This window comes from Drosophila virilis, chromosome 2 (assembly GCF_030788295.1).
Source record: "Drosophila virilis strain 15010-1051.87 chromosome 2, Dvir_AGI_RSII-ME, whole genome shotgun sequence".
In the NCBI taxonomy this organism is placed as follows: domain Eukaryota; kingdom Metazoa; phylum Arthropoda; class Insecta; order Diptera; family Drosophilidae; genus Drosophila; species Drosophila virilis.
In genome coordinates, this window is record NC_091544.1 from 102,531 (window position 1) to 126,267 (window position 23,737).

At 37.4% G+C, this 23,737-nt stretch overlaps 3 protein-coding genes across 9 annotated transcripts in view; 1 reads left to right on the forward strand and 2 right to left on the reverse strand.

Moving 5' to 3' along the window:
• Positions 1 to 527: 527 nt before the first annotated feature.
• The window catches only part of Nha2 (Na[+]/H[+] hydrogen antiporter 2), a 235,415-nt gene continuing 212,205 nt past the window's right edge, over positions 528 to 23,737 (forward strand). For 4 of the 7 annotated variants that reach the window (XR_011416033.1, XR_011416032.1, XR_011416035.1 and 1 more), the window contains exons 1-12: positions 528 to 934; positions 1,554 to 1,865; positions 8,140 to 8,503; positions 13,001 to 13,288; positions 13,345 to 13,527; positions 13,583 to 13,758; positions 13,829 to 13,935; positions 15,404 to 15,592; positions 15,853 to 15,996; positions 16,237 to 16,338; positions 16,939 to 17,245; positions 17,522 to 17,551. Coding sequence is in view for 3 of the 7 variants with exons in the window: in XM_002058324.4 (XP_002058360.2) it covers positions 919 to 934; positions 1,554 to 1,865; positions 8,140 to 8,503; positions 13,001 to 13,288; positions 13,345 to 13,527; positions 13,583 to 13,758; positions 13,829 to 13,935; positions 15,404 to 15,592; positions 15,853 to 15,996; positions 16,237 to 16,338; positions 16,939 to 17,217 (2,160 nt within the window). In the remaining 4 variants the exon portion in view is untranslated. Of the gene's footprint in view, positions 935 to 1,553; positions 1,866 to 6,402; positions 6,572 to 7,399; positions 7,917 to 8,139; positions 8,504 to 13,000; positions 13,289 to 13,344; positions 13,528 to 13,582; positions 13,759 to 13,828; positions 13,936 to 15,403; positions 15,593 to 15,852; positions 15,997 to 16,236; positions 16,339 to 16,938; positions 17,479 to 17,521; positions 17,552 to 23,737 lie in introns of those variants that run through there. The other 3 variants (XM_002058324.4, XM_032433459.2, XM_032433460.2) reach the window with 3 other exon arrangements.
• LOC6635099 (odorant receptor 94b) lies at positions 9,047 to 10,318 on the reverse strand. Its single transcript, XM_002058325.4, has 2 exons — positions 9,183 to 10,318; positions 9,047 to 9,100 (listed from the first exon to the last, which is right to left on the reverse strand). Exons 1-2 carry the CDS (start codon positions 10,278 to 10,280, stop codon positions 9,047 to 9,049), a joined length of 1,152 nt encoding a protein of 383 aa, XP_002058361.1. The 5' UTR covers positions 10,281 to 10,318.
• On the reverse strand, positions 19,924 to 20,579 carry Gbp3 (Growth-blocking peptide 3). The gene has a single exon (XM_002058326.4). It carries the CDS (start codon positions 20,547 to 20,549, stop codon positions 20,073 to 20,075), a length of 477 nt encoding a protein of 158 aa, XP_002058362.1. The 5' UTR covers positions 20,550 to 20,579; the 3' UTR covers positions 19,924 to 20,072.

Sequence of the window (23,737 nt, forward strand, 5' to 3'; positions counted from 1 at the left end):
CTTCATTCTGTTTGTTGTAGACTCTAGACTCAGTGCCGATGATCAACAAGAAGACTCAATGGGCTCAATCAGTTGACTCAAAAGTATTATAGGTGCACATCCATAACGCACATGTATCACACATGAATATTCATATTTACACACGATATGCATACATACATAGCTTTTGGAATAACAGCTGTTCATTACGCTCATTTTTTTTTATTCTCTCTGTTATACCCTTTAAGCAGAATTATGTGGGAGGAGTATAAGGCAATGCATTCGCCACAAAGATCTTTTCCTATATGTATATGTGCATAATTATTTATGAACCTTCATATACTTATTTACATTTGAACGTTTTTCTGGCAGCATAAAAATATATGAACATTAAAATATATTTGTCGATTTTAAACATTTTGTAAGTACTCGGTATTCCTTAGTCGAATATATGACACTTTTGACTCGCATTTGTGCTCTTCGATTCTTCTTTCGGTGTGTTCGTATATGTTTGCAATTAGTTTTTTTCGATGAGCGTCTCAGTCACCTCTGTTCCGCGTTCATTGTATATATACGTAGATTGTATGTGTATAGTGATTTGTTTAATTTGAGTTTATAATTAATTTGTTAACAAACATTAGCGAGCGCATTTGTAACAAAAATAATAAGATTCCGTGTTTGTCGAAATTTGGAAAACATAGCAGACAATGCGGCCGCCATTGTAAGTTGTTCCCCAATATCGGTGCTCCGCTGGCGTCGCTTAGCTCATTTGTTCTCTCGTCTTCGTTACGTTCACCATTCTCGTTTTCGCGCGCATTCTTTTACTATTCACTTGCCATTCGGTCAGTCATTTAATTACGCCACATACATACATACATACATGTGTATATGAATGTGTGTGCATGGATTTTGTTTTTCTTTTTGATGTGCTAGACAATCATGAACAGCGAAAGAGGTGAGTAAATGTGTTGGGAATATAATACAGTTAAATTATAACAATACACGCTACTCTTTGATAAATGCAACACCCGAATTCTCAACATTGTAGACATACCATATAAATTCTTGCAAAGTGCCAAAGACTAAAATATATATTTCATATTTTAAAAAAAATTAAATTAAACTGCTCCACATATGTATGTATTTTTCGATTTAATTAAATTGGAAAAACTAAAAGCTTATCCGTTGGCCACGGATTTTTCTTTAAGCGCAGTGTTTGCAATCGATCCGATTTAGTTGCGTGAGCTAGAGTGTATTGTCTATACAGTTCAAATTTTCGCTTTTACAATACATACATACATACATATGTCAAAAAAGTAACAAATAAATAAAAAACCAAATTCCCTCATATTTTTGCAAACATACAATGTTTACATTGTAAGTTAATGATAAAAGAAAACAATTCTATTTGATTAAAACAATATCAAATACTCGATATTTTCTACAATTTCGTACAATTGTTATTCGCGAAAAAATTATTTGGAGAGATTGCTTTAAAAAAAGCGTGTATATGATATATAATGGAAATAAAAAATTAATTGTGTGTATTGTACTTAAACTTGTGGTGAATTTAGATGTTTATGATATTGTGGCGACTAGTGATGGACCAAAGTTGCAGGGCTTTCGCAAAAACTCTTTAGATGAGTTGTACAATTCTAAAGTGCAACAGGAAATTGAATCCAATTCGACACCTGTGCAATTGTTGCGACGTGTCAGTGGGACGGTAACACAGAGCATACTCAGTGACTTGGAGCCGGAAACGCAACACTTGCTGGGTGGAGCTGTGATGGGGCCTAGAGATGGTGCCCAAAAGCGCCCGCAGCCCCCACCGCGATCCAACACGAATTCCAGGGTACAGCAGAACCCTTTCAACGAGAGTGGAACAGGTAAGTGTATTGCTTTCTTTGCATTCTAACCTATGTATGTACATACATACATATATATGCTCCAATGTGTAACCTTATTTATTTGTACTTTTACGCGTGCAAAAATGTGTAAACACACACACAAAAAGCGATTCATCCTCATACAGTTTAAATAGTTCCAGTTTTGTCATATACATACATATTTTAAGAGCATAATGCAAAGCTCCGACGTAGTCAATTATTTTCTCCGGTAATAAATTTTATGCACATGTATAATCTAACGCGTGCACGCAGGATCAAATGCACGCAGACCAAGTCGCTTACAGAAGACATCGGCGCCAGGACGACACTGGCAAAAGAACAGACATTCCTTCGATTTCACTGCAAACTGCGCTATTTTGACAACCAACTGATGGTGTTCTCTTTAAGCTCAGGTACATAGAGAAAAAGAGCAAACGCTTATTTAAAGTTTTTGCCGCGCTCAGCCGGTGTTTGGTTCGATTCTTGGCTTTTGTGCGCCAGTGTTTGTCACGCGCTCTGCTGGTTGGGGTGTCACCGGTTTGATTGGAAATTAGGTTTTTATATTGCTTATGCAGGGACATATTATACAATGAAGCGAGCTTATTGAAAGTAGTGCATCCTAACATTGGCGCCATCAAGGCGCTGCGGCGATGTTGTTTATATGTGTCCTTGAAGACGCTGTACGTGTTTGCTGAGATAAGACTTATGTTTTATTTAGTAAATACGAACTGGGTATCTTCTAGTCTACCATTCTCGAAAGCCGCTTTTCCACTTGTTGAAGTCCAAGGTTTTTTTGCTGTTACAGCCGCGTATGTTTCCATGGCACTAACATAGTTAGGCGCTTGTTGTTTTTGGCTAAAATAACTATTATTATTATTGTTACATTGCGTTTGCAGTCGCTTTTTTATTTTTTTTATAATTTTTGCTTTTTGGCATGCAGAAATTCAGTTCACATTTACATAAAGAGCAAAGCCAGTAGTTTCTGTAGTATTATTTATTATACGAGCAAAAGTTTATGTAATTACATACATGATGCAGCATATATATAGTGAAGTATTTTGGATGAATTAATATGTTGAAATTCATTTTTATGCAAAAAAATTGTTCCACTGAGACTCCAGACCATTTAAGCCGTCTTTTAAATGCGACACATGGATGTTTTTACCCCTGCCTGCGAAAATGAATAGCTGTTTAGCTTCTTCACCATTCCTGTTTACTTAAATATGTAACATGAAGAACGATTTGCTTTCACGTACTAACCATTCATAAATTTACAAACACGACGAGTCAGTCATACACACATATGTATGTATTGACATTTATATGCGTACTTATATATTCAAATGCAGACACTTGCAGGTACATGCAAATGTTTGCATGCACGTCTGTACATAAGTATACATAGATGGTGGTATATATATATGTATTTATACGCTAGACCCAATAATTAGAAACGACTAAGTCAGCGGGATGTTAGGAAAACTTTTTGCTCAATGAAAAGGAAACTGTCAGCATACAGACACAGCGCAGTAAGTGCCAAGGCAGACACTCGGCGCTTCATTTCACTTGACACACAAAATCCATTTCTTACTACTTATGTACATAGTTGGTTTTACTTTGATCCCATTTACATTGAATCACTTGCGTTGACTGTACACACTCGTTTTCGTCCCCGTAGCATTCCGACGTCGCGCATCTCACTCGAGTTGCCCGAAGTCATTTTACTTGAATCAAAGCAGTGCCTCGACAACTGTGGTTATTGGGCCAATTACAAAGACACGGCTTATGAGTGCTTTTTCCGTTTACTCTAAAATTATAAAATTTGCGTTTTTAAAGTGCTTTCCTTTCGAAATTTGTTTCCTGCAATGTTTTATTCGACTTTATTATACCCATGTGAAGAGGATTCAATTTTTTCATAAAATGTGTAACGTATAGAAGAAGACACATATTATCAGTATCATAGTCTATCAGTTTTAGAACTATCGTATCCAAATTTTGCATAGATCCGTCTTTCTATAGCTGGCAGTACATATGTCGCAACCGGCCGGATCAGACACCTATATCATATACCTTACATAGGAACGATCGGTAGATAAGTGGGTTCTAATATGGCAAAATAATATGTTTTCCAAGATATTTTCATCAAACAGGTTCTTAGAGCTTCACTATTCTTACATATCTGCCAAGCCGGAAGGATATTAAATCTTTTGCAAAAAAAAAGGTTTAATTGTTTTTCTTGACCCTTGCAGAGGATATTATAATGTACATATAGTCTTGTAGTAGACAAAGTATATATATTCTTGATCAGTATCAACAGCCGAGTAGATATAGCCATGTCTGTCTGTCTGTTTTTATGCTAACTAGTCTTTCAGTTTGAAATAAATAAAATAGCTGCCATGGGAACAATTGGTTGAAAATTACGTTTTTGTATGGAAAACTTTTTGTTTTTCGAGATATCCTTACCATACTCTTCCTTACCTATATTCCCCGTGCTTATTAGATACAAGCAAAGCACTGTAAGCATTATAAAAAGATTCGGTATTAAATCTTCGGCGTGCAGAAGATAGCCCTACTTTCTCGATTTTTGTTAAAAAAGTTTTGCAATAATTGAAATCAAAAATTGTGCTCATCTAAGAAACTGCTTCAAAAAACTTAAGATTATTTTTATTTTTTGCCAGTTGACACTTGAAGAAAATGAAGCAACTTAAAATGGCAAAAACAGCCGTAAGCTCAATGGCAATGAAGGCCAGGGTGTGTAAAAAACGGCAGTTTCTTACCAACCGGATCTTAAAATGGACAGTCAAAGCAATAATGAGAGTTTCTGCTCGGCTTCAGTGTGGGTGTACAAAAAACGTAAAAGCGTCTATATTAAAGTTTCTGCCTCAGAGTACCTTAATGACTTTGGCAAGTTGCAAACCTAAAGTTCATAACAGTTTTTTGTGAAGTGTATGAATATGAAATATTGCAATTGTAGGCCACACATACAAATGCACATTCCCGTCACCCGATGGCAGTAGCCAACTGAAACTAAATTCCCGTCTTACCTGCTTCATGCAACATTGTGTGCACTCCTTGCTATCTTTGGTGACACCTTGTGCAATTTATGTTCAAATTTCTAGCAACAGAAAGGCTGGAAAAAATGGCTCCGCCGCAAAACTTTTAAATGCGGTACATTATTCATAAATGTTGAAAGGAGCTTCAGGCTAAAAGTAACCAAGCGTGAGGAGTCGGTTATTGCGTCGTATAACGTGGTGGAGACATTTAAAATTAATTAACACAATGTTAAATATTTGTTGCACTTCAAACGCGAAATTCGAATTGAAGTTGTAAATATTTTATAAAGTACATACCAAGAACCAAGAGCAGGCCAACTAAACTGAACTGTACCGAACTGAAATGGTCAATATTTACTGTTGATTATAGCTAATTAATTAATAAGCAAACGCTTGTAAACATAATTTTAAATCAGTGTTGTTTGGTTGTGTGTATTATCTGCCGCAAAGACACAACAGCTCAACTAATTGCCCTTTTCTAGCCCATGAATCAGATTGGTATAAACGTACATATTTTTTTGTATGCCCTTGTAGAGGGTATTATAATTCTGTCATGAAATATTAAACGCATAGAAAACATGCTCACCCCATAAAGTATATATGTACATTCTTGATCACCATTAACAGCCGTGCTAATATTACCATGTCCGTCTGTTCTTCTGTCCGTCGGTTTAGTTGCAAATAAGCCCCTCCGATTGTAAGCTGAAACTTTTTAAAGGCCGGTGTTTCTGTTGTAGAAACTACATATGTGGTAACTAGCCGGATCGGATTACTATATCATATTGCTGCCATTGGAACAAACGGTCTTAAAATTAAGATTTTGTATACAAATTTTTTTGTGCATCCAGATATCTTGTTTAGTGCTTATATAAACCAACCCTAATTAAATAGCACTTTTATATAATATGGGAAGAATTATCGAAAAATTAGTTTCTGAATCGCAGAATATACTGCTACTCTAAATATTTTCACCATGCTCTGCATTAATTGGGCTGAGCTACTATCACATATTTGCAAGTTAATGTTTACAAGGGTCGGTTGATGGTAATATAGAATATATATACTTAAGGGGACGGAGATGTCTTCTTCTACGCGTTACACATTTCACGGAAAAATATGTAAACAAGGGTATAAAAGGTCGGTGCACAAATATATATCGGCCTCAAAGCGTATTTAATATTCGTACCGCTGAAGTTTGTTTTTTTCGCTCTGCTTTTTTCTAATATTCAAATATATAAAGATCGCTCGTTCATTGGCTTTGTTTGCTGCTTGCTTCTATCGAAAGAATTTTTGTTGTTGTTATTTTAACTAATTAAAAGAGAGAATTCCCGAGTGTATAGCTGGCACGCGATCATTCGAGTGAGCTTGAGAGAGTGTAGTGGACAGTTTCGTTTATGTTTTTTATTAGCATAAGATATTGCAGCAACAAACGTAAATATTCTCCTATATCTATAGATGTTCGGTGCTTTCCGTGAAATGAAAATGATTCGTTTGGAGCTATGTCAGTAGTACCCCGCCGACTGGTGCGCATCAGATCTGAGATTAGTCAGATTTTTTCATTTAATCTTATCGTCTCGGTGCGGTTGGTAGACAGAAATTTTTTTGTTATTCTCAGTTGTTTTCTATCAACCTTGGTGAAGTGTGTGGTGAAGTGTAATTTGTAAATTGTTTATTGTACTTATAGATTCAACACAATTTGCACTTATTTTTGAGTACATGTTTCTACGAAAACATTTGTAAATCGGGATTTTCCAATTCTGTGTAAAGGCATCTTTCTATAGTGTCGCTTTGGAATTGTGGACTTCCTAGGTGCTATAGTGCTAAAAATTGTGTTGACTTTGAATGATTGGTCAGCCCGAATTTTGAAACCTCAAAAATTTATCACTCCGCAAATTGCACAAATAAATTGTTCATAAATATGCCACAATCCTAGATTCGCTACTTAATAATAGTCTGTTTTAAGCTTATTAAATTTTACTACTTAATACCTCAATTGATTAGCTTTTATTTTTATATTGGAATTAATTAAATATGTTTTGCATTTGGAAGATTTTGAATGTGAGAATCAACTAACCTTCCTTCACTAATTTGCTAGTCGCATGATAGCTTGATCCATAACTGACACGTGATCATTTAACGCAATCAGTCATACTAAACTGGCAAAAACTGACACCAAATATTTGTAAGCAATTATCGTATCGGGGCTTTGTGATAAGTGGCGAGTCGATTGATTTGTCAAGGCAAATATGGTTCAGGGAAATGGAATGGTAAACCGGTCAGAAAAATCAAATCAAGTTTTGATTATTTACAATAAGCAAAATCGACGTTGGACTAATTGTAACAGTACTGGTACCTTCTTGAAAATATAAACCAATTTTAATTGAGCTTGAATCCTTAAGTCATTTCAATTATTAACTATTGACTAACTAGTAATCTCCTAGAGGCAGTATACATCAACTATGGAAATATTTATGTCTTCTACAACCCTAAGAAGTCCCTGTTGAAGTACAGTGATAGGTTGTTGTGCAACTACTTATAATGCCACATCTATCGCGTCGACATCGAAGACAAGCGGCAATTGGAGCATTTTAACCAAAATCAGTCCAAGACCTTTCCTTGTTACTTTCGACGTCACCTTTGCAGCTGCCGTCACAGTTGTCGCTACTTCGGCGCAATCAGCGACTGTCAATCTTTGTTGCAATCTTCAGTTTGCCATCTTAGCGCTGACTTCGCGACAACGTCTTAAGCATAAAGGTTGCTGAGGCTGCATTTTACAATTTAAACGTGATACATAACAGGGGGTTGCTGGTTACGCAGGGCACGGCAAAGCTGGCGTTGCTGTTGACGTTTGCAGGTGTCGATGGCGTCGCCGTCGCCATTGTGTTTGTTTTAGCTTTTGCCATTTAAGTTATGCATGAGTTGCACAGATGAATGCAAAATGGCTTAAATGTAGCATTCTGGCACTTATAACCAATTTGAGAGATCACAGCTTAGACAGGCAAGTGCACAGTAAGGACAATAAGAAAAAAAGGGTAGCATTTAACATATATATATATATATATATATATATATATATATGTTATGTTAAATGCTACCGTTTTGCCTTATTGTCCTTACTGTGGATATATATATATTTATATATATATATATATATATATATCCTCCGTTAGGATCAACATATACTACAATTTAAAATGTTTAATCCTGTTTGCTACTTACAGGCAAGCACATCAAGCAAAAAGTGCAGCTAAATACACTGGCGCACAGTGACAACATGACACAATGCGGCAACACTTCTGGTAGTCCCGCTTCGCAATCACATACCAAATTAGACATACACAATTTCTCGGAGGACTACAATAATGGGTCGTCTGAAGTCGTTGGCGAGAATGTTGGCGAGACGGCACAAAACGCTGCAACAATAATTTTAACGCCGACATCATTAAATTTAACAAACACACCGCCAAATGCGCCCGGTGGGGGTGGCGTTGGCGGCAGCAACATCAACAACAGGGCAAACGCAGACGTTGGCAACAATGACAGGGGTTATCCGGCGCACAGCGAACAATACAAAGGACCTAAATGGTAAGTCAAAAACGCATTAGGGCAAGGGCGAAGCCTTCACATTTTTGGGCGCCTGATGAGCTCCCAACTGTGTGTATATGTGCGCATTTGTTTAACTCTTTGAATGTACTTCCGGTACAGACAAGCCTACATGAACACGTGCATTGCACGCGTTTTTCGCATTGCCGTTTTATTAAGGTTCTTGCTTATTGTTATACATTACATTTTGTATTTTATTTATTGCAATTGATACAAAGGTTGCTATCGTCCTCACGAGTCTGTCTGCTACATTTCCAAGATGCTCTTCCGTTGCTGCGCAGAAATCACGGCCTTAGCTACTGCTTGGGTCAAATTTTCTAAGTGTGATGACCATATAAAAAGCTGGCGTTTCTTTGCTTAACTTTATAGCGTATCTTTGATATTATTATTAACAGCAGCAAGATATACAAAATATGTTAAGTTGTGGGACTACTATTGTAGGCTGCGATATATATTGAAATAGTATTTGTGTTAGTACTTCTTATAAATATTATAAAACTTTTGGTTAGTTCTGGTACTCTTGGTCTATTTTGACAAGTTTATGAGCAAAGCCAAAAAGCTGTACGCATTATTGATGGTCTGCGTACAAAAAAAAATGCAATATAGAATAATAAAAATAATATATTGTCTGTTAATACTTAGCTTATTTTGGAATGCGTACCTTCATAAATATTGGTAGTCCGATTTCAAAAAATACTCCCGCACGCAACTTTACGGGTCGTTTTAGAAGCTCCATGTAGCAGTTGAGAACTTTGCGAGTGGTTACAGAATACTCCAACCAATTCGTGTTAAATACGCTATTTGTAAGCTGCTTAGCACACACGGTTAGCTCGTTGCCGTAATAACAGGGCAAAAATATCTGAATGATCATCATGCAGACAAACTGCATAGTGGTTAGAAACACACCCGGATTTCGTTGCCAGCCCACTTGCACTAGCCGGTAACCACTAAAGCAGATGATAAAGGCGCTGAACACAACTTGGGAGAGGACGTATGGTGAAATCAACAGCTCGCACTGCTTTGTCAGGATGCGCACTCGCTGGTGAAGCTGAAAGATGCGTCGCAATTCTGGGAGAGCCTTCTCTTCGGGCGCCTCGTGCAATGCAAGGAATCGCTGACCTATAATGCGGTAAAGCAAAGCAATATGAAACATAAAGTAGCACCCTATCGTGTCCAGAAGGCAATTGGAAAGGCAGCACAGTGACATGGCCGCCGCGTTGTAGCTCCAGGCATAAAAGTAACCCTGTGGGTTATGCCACTCGAAGGGAACGTAATAACCGAACGGAAGTTCGTATGCATCCTGGTAGAACACGCTGATGTATCCTTGACAAGCTACAAGAAAACTTCCTCCAATATAACCGTAGAAAATTCGCTTAAAATGGTTTTGCTCGTGGCGCCAGAACTGAATTTCTCCTCTTAGCAATTTGTAGTGTCCATGTCTTTCCAGCTCATCCATTAACCGTAATGCCTGTACGCGCCTGTACCAAATGTTGATGACCTTTATGATTAAAACCACTTCTGTCACTGACATATACAAAACATTGCCCGCCTGTTCCATCCCTTTAGCAGTGAAGACTTCCAACCACATAAGCGCAATGTAGGTGAATGTCAATGGAAAATGTAATACAAAAGGATATATTCTCTTCAGTAATCTCCAGGAATCGTTTTCATTTCGCCACTTCCAGATGCCTAACCAACGTTGAACTGTAAGGACAGTTCGTATGCCGGATATGCGATCCGCACATTCAGTTGTCGACATATTAAGTGAAACTCGTGCCCCCTAATGATAAGCTTGCAGCTATAAATTACCTGCTTTTATAGACTTACTGAGCCCGAATTTCATACAAATGTTGTAAATACCCCTTAATACATATGTATATATTCATGTACATATATCCACACCAATGGCATAAAAGCTGACCTCAGATGTGTAGTAGTTCACCCTTGTCCCCTTCATAAGGATAGTTGTTCTGGGTTGGACCTTTCTTACTTTAAATACAACGCTTAGCACAGCTTAGGCAATAAGAGCTAGTTCCATTCGCCATCTCTGTTTACGAAAGCCAGCCCTGCTATGTTTTTTAATTGGTGTTCATATTGACAATTTTAAAACCAAAGCAATTACAATCATTAACATACTGACATAATGATAACGTTAATTGGTATTTATCGTATATTGAATAAGTCACGCAATTTCTGCCTGATATATTTTAAGTACGGTGGCTTAGCCGCAGTCAGTGCAAGGATAACTCTGACATAAACAACATGCCCGCGTGTACTCGTAAGAGTACAAACAATATTTTTCCTGTATATTTTATTTAAAATTTAAGGTCAGTTTTTTTGCTGACATTTCTAAACAATGTTGTAAATGTAAGGATGAATTTAGTCAATCCTTTAAGCTGTAAATTTGGTGTTTCAGAGAAACCCTAAAAAAATATTTAACTCCCAACTTGTACAAATTAAGCAGATTTCATTATTCGAAGTTCAATCCATCTTCCGATTATCAGTCTTGATAAATATGTCGATGTCAGGAAAATGAAAAAATATATTCAACGTTTTAGAGCTGTCTTCTCGATGGATATGTTTAGTTCTTAGTATATGATATATTACATTATATATATATTATTTAAATAGCATTAGTGTGTTTATTAAGCAATAGCTAAGCCAACATTTTATTATGGAAATTTTTAAACGTTAAGGATACACTGAACCCTCTTATTCCAACGCCAAAATGCAGTTCGCGCAACGCGCTCAACCCTTGGCAGGGTTCGAACTCGCAACTAACCGTATTACTTGCTGACGACTATACTCAACAGACGAACCAGCAAAAAAAAAATAATAGTTTCCCAGGTAGGGCTCGAACTCGGACAGACCGCAACACTTGCTATGCCTCTAATTAACAGCCACACTAATAATTAAGTATTTTCGAGAAAAAAACCTACTAAAATGCTGTTAGAGTGCGATAGAATGCGAAGGAGACGCGTATGAATGTGTGTGTGTACATGTATACACAAATTCTTGATGTTTTCGCTAGCTGTGCCATCCAATTGCGCAGTTACATATAACTTTGGTTTTCTCTTAATCGATCTTAATGAAATTTTCTACAGTATATCTAATTGTACCATAGAATATTTATGTTTTCTCAAAAAGTCAATTGCATTAAAATTGTGGCTTAGATTGGTGGCAATATAAGTTGGGTTATTAACTTGATTTATAGCTCTGCGGTGGTAGCGTACTTGATATATATATAATATTCTAGAAGCAACATATCATGTTTGGTGACTCTAGGTCTTATTATTTACAAACAAACTCAATCTGCGCAGGCAATAGGAGGACCTACATCTTAAATTTCTCTAGCTCTTTTAGGTTCTGAGATCCTTGCGTTCATACATACGGACAGACGGAAAGACAGACAGACGGACATGGCTAGATCGACTCGGCTATTGATGCTGATCAACAATATATATACTTTATGGGGTCGGAGATGCTTCCTTCTGCCTGTTACATACATTTGCATTTTGCACAAATACAATATACCCTTTTTACCCATTTTCAATGGGTTCAGGGTATACAAAATTTGAAGGACCATGACACTCAGAACGCTATAAACTGGCCGGGACTGGCCTGTATCCCAACGTGCTGTAGACGATAGCTACTAAAGCATATGATGAAGGCACACAAAACTATCTGCGAGAGAATGTAGGGTGAAACGAGTGTCTGAACCTCGAAAATTAATATGTAAAATTGATCAACAAATTTAGTTCTAGTTCAAGCATACGAAGATCGATTTGGTGACCTGCGTACGCGATCGTGTAACGTGAAGATCATCCGCAGCTCCTGCGTAAATTTCATATCGTTGTCCACATTCTTCAGCCCTTTCAGTCGCATGCCCAGCAATCGATTTATTAACGATAAATGAAACAATAAGTAACACCCGATCGTGTCCAGGGTCACATTTGAGACAAAGGTCTGCGTCATATCAGTCTTGTTGTAACCGTAAGCATAAAAAACCCTGGCCATCTTGTCACTCAAAAGGCAAAAAATAGGCAAATGGAAGCACATAGTCGTTGAGAAACAATACTCCCATGCTGCTGCTGTAGACAACTCCTACACTTATGAGCAGATATAAATAAAATCGCTATTTGAAGACACGCTGCTCATGGAGCCAATTGTTGTGTTCCTCCTGCGGCCAGGGTCAGACCCCGCAGAGTTGCATAATCCACAGGATCCAATGGATAGCTTGTGTGCGATGCGATTTGTTTTCCATTTCTATTCTGAAATATTCTGTACGACGGGTTTTTTATTTACCGGCGTGAATGGATAATTAGCAGCAATTAGGGTGTCATGAATTAAGAAACAAGCACAAAAGGCCATTTACGGAAATTATTTCTGGTCGTGTTTTGATGTTCTGCTAACGATAAGTTGACAGATATAAGCCAAGTTTGTTACATTTAATGTAGCTGATGCACTTATTTTTCGAAGGTGGCGTCGCTTATTAGTTCACTGGTCTCTTGTGTCGGAGCATATTGCCCTGCTTATGATTTTTCTAGCGCTTTGGACCTTGGCCTTGGCATTGTTACCACAGTATGCTACACCTGAAACAGTGATAATGCGTATTATACTACTCTTTGTTGGTGCTCAAATATCTGGCATATTAGTTACCTTTATACATTTGCCAGACATGCTGGGCATGCTCTTCTTCGGTGTCCTTTACACCAATATTGGCTTGGCCAATTTCGAAGGTTATGAGCGCTTTGAACTGTTTTTAAGGTAAGTGTGTAGACACCACCTGGCTAAATGCTATCATTAATTAGTTGACTTTGCAGAGAACTGGCATTGACCAATATCATGCTGCTAGCTGGTCTCGGTCTTGATGGCAGTGCATTTAGGCGGTTGTGGCTTATGATTCTCCGACTGACACTCGTTCCGACAATAGTGGAGGTTGCCGTTATAGCTGTGCTGGCCTATTTTACATTGTCCATGCCCTGGATGTGGGGGATAGCTCTGGGGTAAGTACTTACGAGGTATATTGGTTGAAAAATGTATCACGTGATTGTATTCTAGCCTGGTCATCACAGCAGTCTCACCCAATGTTGTCGTCACAGTCATGCTTAAGTTAAAGGAGGATCGCCTGGGTCTGAACAGTGGCATACACACCCTAATATACGCTATGACCACGTGCAATGACGTCGTAGCTATCTTCATGTTTGGCGTCGTAATCAGCATTATATTCTCCACAAGTACGTGCCACCCAAAAACCAACTCTCTGCTGTAATGCAAAAGAGAATAAGCATGCTTGCATACTTTCAGGCTCACTGACACAAAAAGTATTGCAAGGACCCATTGGTATTGGTATTGGACTTGTTTTCGGCTATCTTTACGGCATGATGCTTCACTATTTGCCGTCGCGGAATGCGGTAAGCAATGGGTGGAGCTCAGCACTGTTTCTGACGCCAGTACGAAACAGTTATAATATACTTTCACTGCATCGCGCTGCATTAAAAAAGTACATTCAGTGAGCACTTACTACACTCAATCAGCGCATTTAATGGCACAAAACTCGCGACACCGCAATGTTATTAGGTGGCGTAAGGCTCCGAAAGCTATCATACATACTACAATCCTTTCTTGGAAAACGTAGTGTGAGGCCTTAGATATTCAACACGTATGTATGTTATATACGTATATAAGAATATGTGTCGTTGTGCGTGTTTGTGCCTGGGCGAATTTTGCATAAAAACATGCTTACATCCATGCGACGACGATGTCGACGATGGCACTGGAGCTGGAGACATTTGCGACGACAGTTATTGCCAGCGTCCATGGAACTTATGGCATCTGTGATGCAGGCAGTTGCGATGCAAGCAGCGTGCGGCAACACAGCTTCGTTGCAGCCACAAAACTCATTGCCGCAACTTACACCGCTAATGGTGCGCATAATCAAACGCCATGGGTGGGACTGAATGGCTTTGAACTCGGAAATACACACGCCCTCACACATGTACATAAACATGGATCTTCACACAAGTGCATATACATAAACCCCTCATAACTTTTGTTTTTTCTTATAACCACTACGCGAAACTGCCGTCGGTATAAAAATGTCATGCTGTGTTCTTTTCAAGACGCACCACTTGCATTCATGTATATATTCGCAACTATCACTATTTATTGTCAGTGTGCATGTGGGTTTCTGTGGCTGCCATTAAGTCCTGGTTTTTTCTTTTCTTATTCTGTTCACTTACTTGTTAGAGTGTATCAGTTTTGTGCCCGTGATGCTGACCGCCCGTCTCTCTGTATGATCGTCGTCGAGAATTCAATCTTGGAATGTATGTCAAGAGAAAAATATACACCTTTTCTTTAATGTACTAAGAAAAAAGCATTTAAATGCAACTAGTGAACAAAATTAAAAACTGAACTGATTTGAAGTATTTCGATTTCGATGTCTATCAAAAAACTGGAGATGAACAGTCGTCTCCAGATTTCACTGTATGTTGTATTTAGGATACAAATACATTTCTAGTTTTGATACTTAACTAAAATTTAAAAAGCTTCGTCCGCGTTGTTTGTAATTTAATGATTTTATTATAGTACTTAGTTGTTAATTAACTTCACTTATGTTGGTACACGTCACTTGTGATATTGTTCTCAGTTGCTAGCTAAAACCCGGTTGAGTAAATGCATACAGTACATATTAGGTTTATTTGAACACCCATACACAATTGTTTGTTTTGTAGTACACAGAATATGTTAAAGAACTTGCTTTAAGCAAAGGCGCTTGTATATCTGCTTGTATATGAATGAGCGGGGCTAGAAGTGTTCACCATCGACTTAGCACACTTGCTTATCATTGAAATTATTTTCCTTTTCATCCATCATATCCAGGTTTATGCAAATGGACTGCGCTTTGCTTTGACAATCTTGGGTGGCTCAATAGCTGTAATGGGCAGCCGAATTATCGGCTATACTTCGGCCGGTGCCTTAGGTTGCGTAATGTTGGCCTTTATAGCTGGCATTGGTTGGAAAAGGGAGGAGCTCAAACTGACCCCATATCAAATGCAAGCACATCAAATAGTAAGTACCCAGCTCGTCAGCGTTGCCTTTTATAGCATATTTAGTGTATAAGCAAAACTTTTTTTATTTGCTGGAAGTCAACGATTCCTTATATTTCGTGAAGATTATCTGAATTTAAAATGATTATCTAGCAAGATACATTATTCTTGCCTTTATTACTAAATATTGCCACGAAATTTAGTAAAATTAATAAAAATATTTATTGCACGTTTTTACTTTATATTCATTATTAATTCTCATAAACGAAATATTTGTTTTAGGCAAGTGTTCCTAAGCGTCTGGATCTGCTGTGGAAATTTCTTAAACCCGTCTCATTTGCACTAATTGGCAAGGAAATCAATTTTGCCGTGCTTGAAGGTCGCGTAATTGGCTATGGAGCGCTGCTGGTACTGTTTGGAAGTTTGGTAATTAAAATAACCGGCAACGCCGCTGTAGTAACTGTTCCTCTCTGGTTAGCATGCCAATAGTTTGTGTATGAAAATATTTTGTTGGCCTGTCGGCCTCTGCGGCTGTCGGACTGAAGGTTATGCACTCAATTTATTAAAGAATACTTAAAAATTAAAATTTAAATAACAGCTGTAAAGCAATGCAAACTGTTAAGCATAGAAAAATCTTGACTGCTTTCTCTCTTGGTCTCGTTTCAGCTCCGCTTAGCTTTTGCATATTTATCTACATATGGCGGAAATCTGTCAAGAAAGGAGCGTGCTTACATTACAATTTCCGGTTTTCCCAAAGCAACCGTCCAAGTAAGTTTACCGTTTCAGCTGCTATGACGTACTAGGTTTAATGACAATGAGAAAGTTCGGCATGGTTACTGGACATTGGCTATACTGATTTTGGCAAGCCATTATTTGGGTTTTATTTGTTTTGCTCAAAAGCTAACGCTATACTTTGAGTTTGTATGATAATATTATTGTGGTTGAATCCGTTGTTGTCTGCAATTGCAGCGCAAGAGGACATTTCGTTCGCATTGCGAGCGCAAACATATGTAAGAGCGTGCGCCTTGTGGCGTACGCGTTTATGTTTCGCACCTCTTTTGTGGTTAGCCAGAATGAAAATGTTACATTTACTTGGCTATCAACCTGCTGTTTGCGGCTTTACCATGCTTCTTGTTGCGACGCAGTGCTCTTCAAGGGATGACCGTAAATTTGTACTTCTTAAATAATGTTTAATATGCAGTCTGCATTTCACTGGTTGTGCAATTCGTCATGTCTACTTGTTTGTCGTTTATTAAAATTGTATTCATTTGCGCATGCAGTCGCAATTGTATACATACAGGAACAGCATAAGCAGCCTTCATAAAATTGTAAGGATCTACTATAATTTAAAATGATTTCTCTTCGCAGGCTGCCTTGGGTCCGGTTGCTTTAGATTTGGCTCGTTCAGCCAAAGTCGCAAGTGATTTAACATTGGCTAACAACGTGCTCATAATTTCGGTTCTGGCCATTATTTTCACAGCGCCGTTGGGTGCTATTTTGATGCTTCGTCTTGCGCCGCTCTGGCTTAAACATGGAGATCCTGAGGACGTAGCTGAAACGCCTGTGACACCCGGTTCATCAGAACCAGGCCCACTGACCAATGTGGGTGAACTTAATTCAGCGCACGGTCAACAAAATATTAAGTAGAGTAGCGAGAGCGCCGAAAATTTATCAAGTGAGATACCAATGAGTAAAATCACAACCTTTCTGTAGTTTTTTATCTTTTGTAGTTAAACATAACCATTAGTTATTAGTACTAACATATTGCCAAGAGCGTAAGGTGAGGGGTAGACCTAGTAAGTTCTAAAGTTTTTAGATATCCTAACCAAAATGTGTTTTGTATTTTACTTACTATTCTTATTTATGTACTTATTTACTTTTGTAATACAGAAAATATTTAAATGGAAATCAATACATAAATACTATCATTTTGGTATTTTTTAATTTACAGCTATACCATTCGTGGAAATAATTGGCCTGGGTGAGTTTTTGATACCATTCGTATTAAATTTAAATGTGAGATAGCTATTTGTTATACAAATATCTCAGTTACTCAGAAGTTTCCTTAGTTAGAAACTTTGCATAAATTATCAAGGCTTAGCAGTAATCCTAAAAGACTTAGAGCCCTCCTAGAATACGGCATTGACAAAAAATTTACAAGAGTTCGCAATCGGCAAGTAATTTTATTGTTTTTACTGAAATGCTAATTATGACGAGATTTGTGTTAATCTCCTCTCCGACCTGGATTTTGGTAATTGGGCTCTCAATTAATTTGAGGGGATTTGCATCCTTCCCTGTGTCAACTAATTTTGTTATGTGTGTATATTCTGTGTGTTATTTCTGAACATTAATAATGTATGACTGTGTTTCTCGAAAATTAATTGAAGTAATTTCATCATTTAAATATGTATAAGGGGGAAATCTTCTAAAGCCCATGCAACATACCATTTAAAATTTAATTTAAATTACAATCAGAGAATTTAAAATTTGTATTTTTGCATCTATAACATAAGAAAGTGATCTAAACTTTTAACATCGTACCGAAAGCGAATACTATACGTGCAATGCAAAGAACTTAACAAGAGTGCAAATTTGTTGCTGGTTTTGCTGCTATTGTTAATGTCCCTTTTAAGATGACAGACTTTGCAAATGGACTGAGTTGGGGCTAGTTGAAAAAAAGAACACATTTGGATTTCCACGTCTATAAACCAGGGAATAAGTGAAAAGGAGTAAGAATTCATCAGTGCATGATATTTTTTTGATTCAGTTTTATTCTTTCAGCTTTGCAGATTTTACCTCTGCTCCGTTTTTCCGCATTATAGGAAGAGCGAGTTGAAAACTGAAGGTAAATTAGTGTTATTAAAATTGCTGCACTGAAATAATTGCGCAGCTAAATGAGAATTTTAATGAAAATTCTTTGGTTTTGTTCAGTTGTCGTTGCCTTCTCTGTTGTATTAATAGTTGTTTTTATTTGCTTTATTTACCTGCGCTGGCCTTTGACTACAAGCTGTGCTGAGATTTTTCAGTTCACGGGGTACTTGTAAATGGTATTTAAAATGCACAGAATCTCATTATTTTTGATGTTAGCTAAATTTGTTTTATGAAATGTTTTATTTTTGATTTATTTTGTAACGAAGGAAACCAAATAAGCCGAAGCTGTGCATGTAAAGAGCACAACATTTAAATCTCGTAAAGTGTACAATTAACCCCAAGCGATTGAGTTATGTTGCCTTTCAATCACTTTCAAATGAGTGCTTGGCACGCCCGTAGGCTTAATCCTTAAAAATTCATTGCCCTTATCGCGGTCCATTTGAATTCCTGTAGCTATAGATCAAGCTTATCAGCGCAAAATATTTTCCTGTATAAAATAAATGTCAGTAGTTTATTATTGTAATTCGCATGCCAAATATGTATAGAATAGAGGCGCAAGCCGAAACCAGGCCAAAGTATACTACCATTGTTGAAAAGACAACACGCATAACACAAATACCATACAACGAGCAACAAGAAGGGAATCAGCGGAGTGGTAGAAAGCAAAAATCAAATCAAAAAGTTCACAAATATGCCAAAAGCAGCAACAAGAAAAAATACAACTGTGCAACACAAAAATTAAGTTATAAAATTTTAAGGGCTAAGTGCGGTTTAATTTCCAAATGCCACGCCAGACCCAGACACAGGTGGGCTAGGCTGGGTTAGGGGTGTGGTAGCGTTTGGATGGTTGGAATTTTCGTTTGGGCTGATTACCATAAGCCCAAGCTAAAGTAAACTGCTAGGGTTTAGGTTCGTCATCGTTTTCTTCGTTGCTGGCGTCGGAAGCGGAAATCAAGAAAACAAAAAGAATGAGCTTAAATTGAGTCAAACTTGGTGCCCGCATAGTTAATTAATAAAGTTAGTTGCGTTTGACTTGACTGTTAAAATTGTGAGTTACAAGCGCACAAATTATGGCTTACAACAATGTCCCAACAGCCAACTAATAATAACAAGAACGAGAATGAACTCGTCAAAGCTACACAATTAACATGACGGAGTCATAAAATTTCACTTTGCCAGTCGCCTGCCCTTTTTCAGCTGGGTGCGCGTCATATTAACATTTGAATTCCTCTGTGGAAACATGCGTCAATCACGTGATAAGTCGCAGTATTCGTCTTGTTTGTGTCTACGCCTTGTCATTTGCTAATTTTAATACTTGTCTCTATATTGTCCACTCATGGGCCTGTCCAAAGCATAGCAATTTTATATTTAAGTTTACACGATTAACATGTTACAGAACATCACAGTTATGTTCGTTAAAATTTGTTAGTTTTATGACTTGTTGCTTCTGTTGTTTTTGTGTAAAGACAAAAGGCAAAATAGTTCGGATCACGGCACTCCACCCTTAGATTGCAATTCTTTAATGGGTATTTCGTTTTACTTTTATTACTCTACATTACAATTTCAAAGCTCTAGGTAAAAATGTCGCGAACGGTACAAACTTGATTTCTTTTTGTGTCTTACTGATCAGATCACCATATCTCACGGCAGCGTCCACGGCTGTCAGGCAGGTAGCCTGGCTGACAGGGAAAATCAATCATAGCAACCTCCATAATTTTTTCGGTTGTTGCTCCACCATATGACGATGGTTTCGTAGTAGTTGCTTCATAGTCAGCCAACACTTGAGTCTCGTCTAGCTCCACGCACTGATTAGGCTTACCGCGAATCACCTGGTTGTTGGGGCACTCTATGCGTTTCAGGCAGTACTTAACGCATGGACGTGGTGCTGCCACATTTGTAAGCTTCTTACTACATGCATAATGTGCAGTGCATTGCGCCTCCACGATTGGTAAGTTGTTATTTATATAGAGCTGATTGCCTGTTTTCTCTGTCGTCGATGTCGTCGACGATTTCGTATCCCGGTGCAGTAGACGTGTTAGCAAGTTCCCCTCAGCGGCGCTCAGTAGAACGCCAGTACAGAGCCCCAATACAAATAGCAAAAGTTTCATTTTTAAAATGTTTACGCTTGCAGCCGTCGACTGAGAAATGCGCCCGCTGGTTTCCACTATATTCAAATAAATTGTAATCTCCGAGCTAAGTCGCAATGATAACATGATAACCTTTAACCGCCCGTCAGACAGACCTAATTAAAACAAACAGATATTCGTTTAGCATTTGTTTATTGACTTGATTATTAGCAATACCCTGTGATCATGAAATTGGAACATTATCTAATAGGGCTAAGGAGACAATAGCGACTCTAATGTATAAATATTCCTAATTAGATAAGGCTTGGATTATTCAGCTAAAAACGTTCCTCAGATGGTCAATCTCCGCCCTGCTGTAAATATGGCTACAAGTAAGGTTCAAACTGATTAAGCAAAACTTTATGCCAGAGGGTAGGGTATTTTCTAATCTACAATAATCGTATAAAAGAGTAAATTCAATTCTTTTACAGGGAATAATAATGTTGTCACAAAATACTTGACGCATTGAAGGAGGAGTATATAAATACTTCATCTGAACAACGACATACATCATTAGACAAATATTTTCACAGGAGTATTTAAAATTCGCTTTCAAAAATCAAATATTTTTATACCCTGAACCCATTAAAAATGGGTATAAGGGTATATTGTATTTGTGCAAAATCCAAATGTATGTAACAGGCAGAAGGAAGCATCTCCCTATTCTTGATCAGCACCAATAGCCGAGTCGATCTAGCCATGTCCGTCTGTCTGGCCGTCTGTCTGTCCGTCTGTCTGTCCGTCCGTTCGTCTGTCCGTCTGTCTGTCCGTCCGTCCGTCTGTCCGTATGTATGAAAGCAAGGATCTCAGAACCTATAAGAGCTAGAGACTTGAAATTTTAGATGTAGGTGCTCCTAGTGCCTGCGCAGATCGAGTTTGTTTCCGATAATCGATAACTTACTCCGTTTCCAAGCAATCGATTAAAATCGATATCGATATCCGGTTTTGTGGGCAATTTTGGTAAATAATAAGAGCTAGAGTCAACAAACTTGACATATAGCTTCTAAAATAGAATATATATATGCATTTGATGTTGGAAGAAGAGGGTTCAGGGTATCCCCTAGTCGGGAGCTCCCGACTAGAACCTCTTACTTGTTTTGTTTTGTTTTGTATAAGAGTTTTTAATTTGCTCCTCCCTATGCCTTTGCTGATTCTGTCCGAAAACGTGTCAAATACACTCAATATGCATTGATTTCCCATCTTTTCCCCAAAGTAAGAAAAATTTCCAGACATCTTGTTTATGACGTTATTAATGAATCGTAATAAATGTGCATTAAGATTGCCGTTTCTGATAACGATGAACAGCTTTTGGTTGCAACGAAACTATTTGAATAATTGATATAAATTATATGCGAATGCTGTCAAAATGGATTTATATACAAGATTGATGATGATTATAAGAACCAATGAAACCCATTCTTTAAAGAAGTTCGAGCAGATGAAACCAAAGGCATTCATTTTACTTTATAGCGAGTTATTGATGACAAGAGCTTGTTTATTTTTATGGGCCCTCAGTAGAAGTTTGCTGACCGTTATTCCCGAAGGCATGTACCTAATAAGTATTAACATTTATTACCTTGGTGAGATGCCGTGCATAGACAAATGGATGCTTAGCCAGTAGCATACCGGAAATTGCCAAACACTGATACTTCCGCCGGAAATAAGCTCAATTGTTGTTACTTTTCTTGGTGTGAGAATTTCAACGGAAGCATAGAAGCCAGAACTATGCGAACAAAGTGCTTTAAGAAATTTCACTTAAAGTATAGTGAAGAGCAAATGCTTCACTATTTTATAACAGTGATATATAGTTAATATAATATTTAGACAATGGGAAGCTAGACATCGAATTTTCGCACTTCGTATCAGTAATGACACATTTTACCTTCTTCATAAGATACATGAGGAATGGAGAAAACCGTGGACACAGGAACTCATAAAGTTGAAAGTTAATGTGTTTATATCAAGTATAAATTGCAATAGTAAATAATTAAAGTCATGGAACGAATGAAAAACTATCCTGACAAATAAATACGTTTTGTGACAACATAAAATAGTTTTCTCAGCCATATCGTTAAGGCTCTGTGCAGCTTGCAGAATGTACCGATCATAATCTTGTTAAACCTCTCTTAGCACAGATAAAAACGTTGTTTAATGCAGATTTATTTAAAAGTGTAAGGCTATTTTAGTTTTCATAGCCGCAAGTCGTAATGAATCTATAACTATATTGTTTATTGCTATTGCTTTAATACTGAATGGATGTATCCGATTTTGGAAGAGAGAGAGGGTGTTGGTGGTGGGGGAACTAATGAAAACTTACGTGTAATAGATTGCTTTACAAAATAATTAATAGCTAAGCTATTTAATAACTGAAAAATGTCTATCATACGCTGTAATTTTTATACTCACTTTTCAAAACATTTTACTAGGATTATTTGAGGTTAATATGTTTATTTAAATTAAAATCGAATGTTTAGGAACATGAATATAATTTGAAATTCATCGGGCACTAATTGCATAAGTACATACGCACGCAAAACTGATTGATGAAATGCTTTATAAATGACCCGATGGCATTGAATTAGCGATAAAAACATAAATTATGTGCATGCCGTGTTTAACCACAAAAGCAGCGGTAGCGGTACCGCTTGAAATCGATTTTAGATTGGCAAATTGCTTTGTGGGCATCTTAAAGTAGGCTGGAGCATTTGCCCACGGGCTTAAATGTGTACAATGGATTATTGCAGCAAAGTGAAGTGTAACGTGTTTGTAACAAATTTCATTTAAATTTTGAATGCAAACGCTTATATAGCTTGGTTAACTTTGATATCAAATTTAACTGCATACAAAAAGGCGCATACAGATTTCATTAATTAGCGCCAATGAAGGTATTTAATTTCAAATATTAATGCAGATTTGTAGAGGCAATGCGGCCGTAACAATAAATAAGGCAGTTTTGTGGAAGTGCCTGCCTGTTTTTAAAATTGCAAATCATTTAGCAATATGTTTGTATAGCATTATTTTATGGTAACTTAAACTACTTATTAAACAAAATTTTTTCCTAGTTGAACAACTTGTTTGTTATCGTTTATGGGTGGATTATTTTTATGTCAAAAATATGCATTGTTAAGCTAAATATTCTTAGTAAATTTCTATAGTAGAGTGTAAACTGC

Bases quoted from the DNA above. Each gene is read 5' to 3' on its own strand.
- LOC6635099 (XM_002058325.4), bottom strand. From the start codon at position 10,280: ATGTCGACAACTGAATGTGCGGATCGCATATCCGGCATACGAACTGTC. The intron at 9,101-9,182 runs GTACGCATTCCA...TTTTGTACGCAG, and splicing joins GACTACCAATATTTATGAAG to ACCATCAATAATGCGTACAG.
- Gbp3 (XM_002058326.4), bottom strand. From the start codon at position 20,549: ATGAAACTTTTGCTATTTGTATTGGGGCTCTGTACTGGCGTTCTACTG.